The 9,604-nt window shown below is 40.0% G+C and overlaps 2 protein-coding genes across 2 annotated transcripts; both read left to right on the top strand.

Moving 5' to 3' along the window:
* Window positions 1-5,699: 5,699 nt before the first annotated feature.
* On the top strand, window positions 5,700-6,811 carry LOC142962943 (uncharacterized). The gene has a single exon (XM_076103632.1). It carries the CDS (start codon window positions 5,700-5,702, stop codon window positions 6,489-6,491), a length of 792 nt encoding a protein of 263 aa, XP_075959747.1. The 3' UTR covers window positions 6,492-6,811.
* Window positions 6,812-7,528: 717 nt separating this feature from the next.
* Window positions 7,529-9,530, top strand: tstd1 (thiosulfate sulfurtransferase like domain containing 1). Its single transcript, XM_076103846.1, has 4 exons — window positions 7,529-7,612; window positions 8,677-8,805; window positions 8,982-9,144; window positions 9,322-9,530. Exons 1-4 carry the CDS (start codon window positions 7,600-7,602, stop codon window positions 9,374-9,376), a joined length of 360 nt encoding a protein of 119 aa, XP_075959961.1. The 5' UTR covers window positions 7,529-7,599; the 3' UTR covers window positions 9,377-9,530.
* The last annotated feature ends 74 nt before the right edge of the window (window positions 9,531-9,604 follow it).

Raw genomic sequence — 9,604 nt, 5'->3', positions numbered from 1 at the left:
TATGTGCTGCCTCATCTGATTCATGTTTATGAAGTGAGGGAGAGTCCCCAGGCCGAGATAATTATTGGGAAGGAATTTCACACTCGAAAAGAGTTCTCCAGTGAGTGAGCAACAAAAACACCATGTTGCCATGTTGATCTTGTGTCTTTGGACATCATGTCTGCCTTTTTCTCCCCTGGCACAAAGAACAAATCAAATCAGCCTATTTACCAATCAATTCGATTCAATAAGATAACCTCAAATAGGCAAGAGCCACTGCCAGATTTGTTCCAGAGGTAGGCCAGGGGATTTATTTATTTGTATTCACATGATCGTAGCTGACAAGTACTATTCACCACTAAGTGGAGCTATAACTCAGTGTAAGTGGTTTGTTTAGGTTGGAAGTTACCCAACATTTGACATTCAGTGGAGTTTATTCTTAGACGGATTTGCTTAATACGTTAGTTACAGACCTTAACTTACTCTAGCAAGTTTTTTGAGCTTGTTTTTGTCTATTTCACATAACAAAACACAAATGTATTTTTTACAAACTGCATATACCTTTGTCATCAAAGACATTAGGACATGTTACAGCAGGAAAAACGTGTAAATAATAACATTAATGACGGCTGAATTTAATTTAGCTGCTTCAGTTTCAGGGTCCTAATATTTTTTTTATGCTGGCTCACTGTCACACTGTCATGACTAACAGGGACACTTGATTCATTAATCATCATTAATGTTTTTGGTAACATTAAAACAACAACAAAAAAGGCCTGTTATGTGGTTGTATACGGTTGAGGAACAAAAAAGCATTCTAATGTAGTCAAGTTGGTGTTGTGGTTTATCAGTCCCGTTACCTGATTATGGTGCCACAGGTTGCAGGCTGATTAAACTATCTTTTCATATAATGTTAAATAGCTGAGATGTGTGTTAGGCCCCAACATGCCTTAACCGTAGTCTTAACCGTAAATATTGATAAAGATCTAGTCTCGTCGTCACAGACATCCAGACATCCAGACGGCGAACATGCCCACTTTCCACTCACACTATGTATATTTTACATTGTGTAATCTATCCGAGGTCTGTCATAAGACAACACCAACACGTATCAACACGTGATGTGTCCGTAACATCATCACTTAATCCAGTCAAAGTTGTCTTGAGTTGTCTTGTATGACATTAATATGATACATAAAGGGACATTCAGCAGGTTTTCCTTCCCTAACAAAGGTTAATATCAATCAACATCCATGAAGATTCACTTAAGCCGCCTGTTGCAGCAGGGTTTCTGTGATGCAGCCCACTCTTTTACTGCATAGTTTTTAATGACTCAAACATGCAGTGGCGGCAGGAATGTGGGAAGTTGTCATCAGATGGAGCTGCTGCATCATCACACGTCTGCTTCCAATTAGCCACTTATGGATCAGTAGTCTGCATTGCCCACTCTGGCTCCACAGTGTTTTTTTAAAGCTAAAAATAGCAGTTCACACAACTTCACATAGTCATGATTGCAAGACTACCCTGGGATTCCTTTTGAATGAAGTACAGGTCAAAGGTGATGGGGATATAGCCAATAGCAGAGCTTCCTGTTTAAATTGGAATACTTCAACTCCTTAGAGAGGTGTGGGTAGGAGAGGGAATGAGCATCTGTGAGAGGCCCACACATTTCTGAGTTTGATAAAGTCACACTATGAGGCTTGAAGGCCGAATTAAGTGAGTGAATGTGAAAGTAAAGTGTATTTGTTTTAACTTGCTTAACAGGCGGAGGGGAATTCCTGCCTTAAACGACTATTATCTTATTGAGGTATAAATAAAGGTATTGTTTCTCTCAGGCTTTACAGCACTCTTGTGAAATTGTGGTGCTATCTACAATCAGATGATGGTGACGGGGATACGTGCAGGTTGTCTGACAAATGTCCAGCAGCATGCTCAGACATGCTGGGTTGGTGGGAGAGGGAAAATGCACTGGCGGGCTAGTTATTAGAGTAGTATGACTCACGCTCAGCCTCTTCCTTTATTCCTTGAGGACATTGGAGCCACAGTTTGAAGAAAAGTTCAGCATGCTGGCCTGTCACTAGCATCTCCTCAGTGATGTCGCCTACTTTGAAGAAAACTATTGAACAGTTCAAATTAGTCTAGATGAGTCTAGACATTCATAAGTGATTGACTAACCTGCCGATGATCATGAGTGTTACTGAACGGTTCCTTTCTTTTCCCCTCTGATAAGTGACAAGGATATGAAAGGTGGCGGCAAAGTACAAGAGACCAAAAAGTCGATCTGAAGAATACAGATGGTTGGTGGTCCCTGTAAACATTTCACATACTTGTTTGTGTTCGCCTCTTTCTTGTCCTCTTCCCTTATTTGAACAAGAGAGGAACTCCTTCATTTTCGGATGAAAGAAGAATAGAATAGAAGAATAGAATAGTACTTTATTCATGGAAATCTGATCCATACACAAGTACAGTATGAGCTCATTCATAGAAATAGCCTTTGAACTTGTCAAAGTGTTTCTAAGCCTCGTCCAGAGGTTCACTCATACAATATTAATAGCTCTATTGATCACAGACTAATTCTGTGGTCACCCACTCACCAACAGACACAGTGACAAACTAACATTACCATATCCCCACAAATCACTGTTGTGTTTGTATATGTATGTTTTTTTGTTGTTTTGGAAACCTTGTTCATTCAAGTACAGGGTCTGATTTTTCAACCATCACACATTATAGTGTGAGTGTAACAATGATATTACAATAAGAACTGCTTAATGGAGGAAAATGAAGGAAATGTGCAGCTGAATGATGAAACGCTGTAAAACGACTACTGCCAGGAAATGTGAGAAAAGATGGCTGCAGATGGATTGTTTCGCTCAGGAGCGAATGTTGAAATGAATCACTTCACTTCTGATAAGTCACAGCAACCTGTACCATCCAGTTACCAGCAGGCTGTTGAGACTTATCAGATCCTGACGTTGCGGACCGGGACGACAGGGGGTGGAAGAGATGGTTGTCTCATGCAGCTAAAACAACCTGAAGCTTGAAGCTGGAAAAACTGCCAGTATTTATTGAGGCGAAGTCCTCCTCTTTGATCCACATCTACATCCTTTGATAAACAATATATGCATTTCTGAATTTTCCTCTCTAGTGTGTTGCATTATAATTCATAATACATATAGACTAACCAATAGTTTCATATATAAAGTCAAACAATCAACAATATTTATAAATTCCTGGGAACTGTGATGCCCTATGATCTGCAATAGAAGTATGATTAGTTAAGCATTTCAGTCGGCCCATCTTTTCCTTCTTTGTAGATATCTGGCTCGAAGCAGCCACCCGGCACGGAAGAGCACGGCTGTGTGTGTCATCTAGCGCGGAGACAAGATCATTCGGATATAACATGCCGAAGGTATGACAACAACAACCAAGGGGCCACTGACCAAGCTGCTGTATTATAAGAGTTGGGAGTGAGAATGTGGAGCAGATGGAAACACGTCTCAACTCACAGGCACCACCTTTTCCAATTAATCACACATGGAAATTACCACAGAACTTCAGCCACTTCCCCAAAACCTCAACAAACAACACATTTCACAAGTTACGGAAAAGCTACACTGACCCATCAATATATGTGCGTCATCAAGGTATAAGCTACTCCTTTAGTTTGTTCAAAGTAAAGTGGGTTTTGACTGTTTATGATTTGGGATTCTTTTATGTTACGTACTGTATTTAAGCATGTACACAACTGTACACCCAATGTGCACATATTGGAACATATTTTCTCCCAAATGAGTAAATAGAATTTTGTATAAAAACAGTACATAAATCTATATTCTATTTCCTGCTGTAGACTCTAAGTGGCAGTACATTTAAGCCTGCCTTTGGTGTTTATTCATCTCCCAATGATTTATTGTTTCTGTGCTCTCAGCCCTTTTCTTGTGAACATATTGTCAAACCATTTTGCCTTCTTGTGAATGCAAGTGGACACTCCCAATGTCTCTTAACTGTGGTCTGCTTTTTGTCGTTGGTTTTGCTCTTCCAATAATTCCTTGTATACATTTAAATGAAGCCATTTATTCTAGGAAGAAGCAGGTTGAGTAAATCCTTTAAGTTTTGAAGTTCAGGAGGATCCTGCCTTGGTACTTTTCCTCTCATCAGTGAATGTGGGCACTTTCAATAAGAAAGAACTTGTCGTCTTTGCCAGCTCTACCCCTTAAAAGGACGAAAGAGGAGAAAGCCTTTATCGTACCCCAGCTTGTCGCAATGGGGGCTACAAGAGGTGGAGGGGGTCTATAATAAATACACATGCATGCATTCCTCACCCCCCACTCTCAAAGGCACACATAAACACACTGAAGTGACCCTATGTCCTGTTAGTTTCCACAACACCTGCAAAGTATGCCGGCAGTTTAGGTTTTTAAAGAGGTAATCAAAAACAGGCCGCTACACCTACGGATTACACAAACACATACTGAAACAAGCACAAGCCTGCCTCCTGCTGCTACCCAGCAAATTAATATGCGGAGCAGCACACAGGCACATGGTGGCTCTGCACCCCCATCCACTTTCCCGACACACAGTCACACACAAATACAAAAGAAAAAGAAAAGAGCAACAACGGCTGGTTCCAAGTTGAGAAAGAGGAGGGGGCAAGACATGGAAAAAAAGGAGAGAGGAGAGCATGAAAGAGTGAAATGGGAGGGAGAGGCACTCAGGGGAGAAAATGAGGGGGTGTTGAGGAGGAGGGGAGATTCTGAGGGAGGGAACTTAAGACGGTGAGAGCAGAGGACTGTCGTGAGTACACGGTGAGAGCAGACAGAGTGGGAACCAGAGAAAATAAGACTTGAAACGTCCACCACCATCAAACAGGTAAACCATTTTGAACACTTTTCTTTACTTTAAAGTCACATTTGTCACAATGCTGATTTGTGTGTTCACCAGATGCAAAACACTGGCATGGTTGGATGTTTATTCTTAGAGGTTTAGTCATCAGTTGCATTTACAGGCATGACAAAATGATCTTCTGAGTATTAGCGTTATTTAAAAAATAACCAGAAAGTGTAAAGTAAAACTTCAGTCATGGGTTCACACAGAACTCTTCTGGCTTGGTGCCAGCAGAACATGGAAGTGCTGTTGGGGTCACACAAACAGTTGTATTTCTTTCTTCCAGCACTCAGCATTTATTTATCTTAAGCTGTTTACAGGATGGAAACTAGAACTACGCGATTGTTTGATTATCCACAGAGCTATTTCCAAGGTAAAATAGCCTCTTAGTCAACAAGCCAAATACATGTGTTTAAAGTCTTACCACTCACAACAAACCTTTCTTTAAAAATGTCATGTGTCCTATCTCTTATCCTTAGTACCGTGGATCCTTGTTGCCTTGCTTATTTTTGTCTGGTATTGTAACCAAGTTCTGTATTTTGGTTTCTGTGTTTTGATGCAGTGACCACTACATTTCAGTTTCTTTACTCCAACTTAATCACACTTTAAATTCCTTCTCATAACTGGCCTCTAGGAATAATCATTTTTTACAAGGTCGATAGAGAAACAATGAAACAATGGCCAATGAAGACGTATTTCATCTCTTACACTGACTGGATGAACTGTTAACGGTGTTAGTGATCTGTTTAGATCTATTTTCTGTATTGCTTTTGCAGTAACCAATATTTTTAGAATTCATTCTTATAATTTCTTATTCACTTCTGTCCATAGAGATGACGTCACTGCGTAAGAACCTGGCTGTGCTAATCCTTTTTCTGAGTGCCTCGCCTCTCCTCCACTCCCACCTCTTCACCCATGCCGCCTCTACTTCAGCTCCCGCCACTCGTGCGCAGATCATATTCGTGACTGGCTTAACCTCAGATGATAACTATGAAGATGAGTACTTTGACAATGACAACCACAGCACTCCTCCTAAAGTGGTGGAATCCGTGCAGACTACCTTACTCCAACAAAAGCCGCAGTTCTGCCAGTACAACCCCTGCTTGGAGAATCAGGAGCCCTGCAACCAAATTTCAGAAAGGATTGGGTGCCTCTGTCCTGGGGTCAGCGGGGCCGATGAGCCTCCTCATGCTCCACGCATCCATGTGCTGCAGCCAATCAGTGAAGGGGGTGACAGAGGGAAGATAGAGGTCCAGTGGTGTGCTCCATCTTCTGTGGTTTCTGGGTACAGAGTGGTGATAGAGGGGAGGGAAACCCTGGAGTTTCAGAAAGTTTCGCGACGAGGTTTGGTCATATCTTTGGAAGTTGGCACTAAGGTGTGCGTGGAGGCAGTGAACAGTGCAGGACACAGCACCCTCTCAGATTTCTCCTGTAAGCGGTACGACCCTCCTGAATCTTCCAACCATAAACTGTTGGCTGGGGTTATAGGAGGAGGAGTTGCCCTCTTTCTACTTCTCATCATAGCAGCTGTGATCTTCTGGAAGTATCAAATGCGTAAAAAGGCAAAGAGGGACTCCGCTGATGGACTAGGGAACCCTTCTTACAGCACAGAGGGGACTCTGTGATCAAGACTAGTTCAGCACAGACAATCCATCCCAGTGACACTGAACAGGCCCCAGGAGACACGGGGCACAGCAACGGTGTAATCATGAACAAAAGGCAAACATTTCTGGGGTGGTGTTATGATTGATTATAGAAATTAAGAAGTTGTTTATACTCCTGTTTCAAGGAATATGTTCATGGAAATAACACTAACAATTCTGTTACTTTGTGGTTATAACTACAGGTTTATTTGCTGGCAAATTAAGCTTTGTAGGTTTATTGTAGTGTTTTTTTGTATTGTTATGGCTGAATTTAATTGTAGATATTTTTTTAGGATATAGGTACTGACTTTCATAAGAAACTAAAACTTATTTTAATAAAAACAATGTGAAAAAGGTCTGAATAGTTGCCTTATTTGCGCAGGCTTACGTGTTGTAACATACAGAAGAGTGAGAAATTGAATTAATCGAAAACAACATAATGTGTCTTAGTAAGGTGTACAAGCTATAAAAACAGTTTTAATGTGCGTTGACATATTATACATCATTATATATTACTTTTCACGCCACAACATTTATTTCAGAGCTTTAGTTACCTTTTTTCTTTGAAGAGATTTTATATATTTGCCTTTTTATAGAGGAAAATATTCAGCACGATATTAAAGTTATATATAAGTTGTTAAAATTAGCTCCACCTAGACCAGCTTCACATTAACGTCACAAATTGATGCATCTCTAATAATAGTTCAATAACATGCTGTATATATTAACCTATAATATAACACTCTGAAATAGGCCATTTTGCAGAGTGAGTATTTTTAGTTACTTTTAAGTACATTTTACTGATCATTTTAGTTGAATTTTGGATGCAGGACTTTTACCTAACAGAATACTTTTACACTGTACTATCTTTTCTTTTTTACGGGGACTGAGTCCCCGTAAAGTAAATAACTTGGCAACTTTTATTTTGAAAGTCATTTAAAAGCACTAGAAGGAAGTTGATTTTATTGGCTAACAACTGGAGAAAGTCCCGCCTTTCTTCGGTGTTTAAGCCAATGACTGGTCACTAAACAATTTGAGGAAGAAGATGTATCTCACGTTAACTAGTGTGTGAAATTACTTTTTAAGAAGAATGGCGACCTCAGGTGAGTCTCATTACACTTACCTCATTGAGAGAGACAGATATCATTTTACTGACTGCAGTAAACAACTTGAAACATCCCTAATAGTGGTTGAGAAACGTTAGTTTAGTAGTTAACGTTAACTTGTTTAGCTAATGAATAACGTTAACATGACGTTCGTAACGTTAACGCTAATTGTTGTTGTTGACTGATTGCGTAACGGCGGGTCTCTTAACTTTAGTTGTTGCATGTTAACTATCTTGAGCACAGATTTCCCCAACTAATGAATAATAGATGAAGAAGGAATCCCTTGTTATATAATATATTATATAATATATTATATTATATATATATAATATAATATAGAATATTAAGGTATTGATTTATTAATGATTCAATGACTCAGCAGACAAAGGATCGTCTTGACAACGTCAAACCGGAAGCTTTCTGTGTCTTCAGGGAGCTAAAAAACGGTTTCATATTTCACTCTCAAATGAAGCTAAACACGATTGCATACCGTGACCTGTTACATCAAAGGTGACTGAGTGCATTGTACCTTTACTCCTAATTTTTCAGTCACACACACACACACACACACACACACACACTCTGATAAGAGAGTGCCAACATGAGGGAGCAATCATCTGGAGAGGAATGCAACCTGAAGGTCGAGAGGGCATCAGGAATTTAAAAAAAATAAAAAAATCAGCATTCTACTCTTTGTATCCTAATCTGGGTCCAGATCTTTTCAATCATTATCCCAAAGCAATTTAATGTGATTTGCTCTCATGAAATACCTCAACTCAACATATTATCTGCACCAGCACTCTCTTTTTCCCCAGATTCAAAATGTGTAAAGCTCACTGTATGGAACTGTTTTTTACTGTTTATTGCCGAGTACGTTACACATACAAGGAATCTGGCTTGGTGAATGGTGCCTAACAATGAACACAGTGCAATAACAACATCTTGTATCCGGCTGTTTTTTCACTTGAAGCCTAACTTGGATTTAAAAATGTTATGGGAGGTCCCGACAAAGGCTCATCTGCTCTTCAAAGCCTTTAATGTGTTTCCTCTCTCATTGCCAGTCACCAAGGACATCTCCTATGAGGATCTGAAAGCGCTCCTGGGAAAGAGCGAGAATCTCTTCCTGGTGGATGTTCGCAGTAAAGAGGAAGTGGATAAAGGACAAATTCAAGGATCCGTTCACATCCCAGGTGAACACATAGGGAATGTACCACTGTCACATAGTGAACACTGAGTTTTTTCCCCCCTCAATATTATCACCCATCATAAACCTTCAGACCAAAGTTCTCCTGGGTGTGTGCCATCATCTATTTAATCTTGAAATATTTGTCTTTCTTCCTCTCTGGCTCCCTTTTTATTCATTCAGTTGATACAGTAGAGGCTGCTTTTGCGATGGCGCCAGAACAATTCAAGGCCAAGTACGGAGTAACCAAGCCACTGCTGGAGGCGCCAGAGCTGGTGTTTCACTGCCAGATGGGCAAACGAGGGGTAGCTGCCACAACCAAGGCCTGCGAACTTGGATACGTGAAGTAAATAAGTTATTGGTTGCTATACATTACACACAAACCCTCACACAGCCCGTCTTGCTTTTACTACTCCTGTACAAATGTTGTTTCCTCACGGTAACATTGCCTCTTGAGCTTTGCTGTCCATGTGTTTTGTATTTGTTCCATTTTCTTATTTTTTCCTCTGTCTTTCTGTTTCAGTGCACGTAATTATACCGGAGGATACAAGGAGTGGTCTGAGAAAGAGGGAAAGTGATTCGTGTTGAAGGAAAACGTCATATATATAAATATATATAAATAGTGACTGTAAAAGCCATCAAAATCATTCTGTTTTGTTTTGATACTTTACGTCATTGTATTTCAGATATATGAATAGATGCAAATAAAATAAATGATGTTATCTACTCAGATTTATGTGCATTTGTGGGGATCATTTCAGAGTGCTGAAATTCTAGACGTGCAAAAACTATAGGGAAAAAAACAC

This window comes from Anarhichas minor, unplaced genomic scaffold (assembly GCF_050575085.1).
Source record: "Anarhichas minor isolate MPS153535 unplaced genomic scaffold, ASM5057508v1 ptg000028l, whole genome shotgun sequence".
In the NCBI taxonomy this organism is placed as follows: domain Eukaryota; kingdom Metazoa; phylum Chordata; class Actinopteri; order Perciformes; family Anarhichadidae; genus Anarhichas; species Anarhichas minor.
Note: the sequence above shows the minus strand (reverse complement) of the source record. Positions and strands in the feature narration are given on the sequence as shown.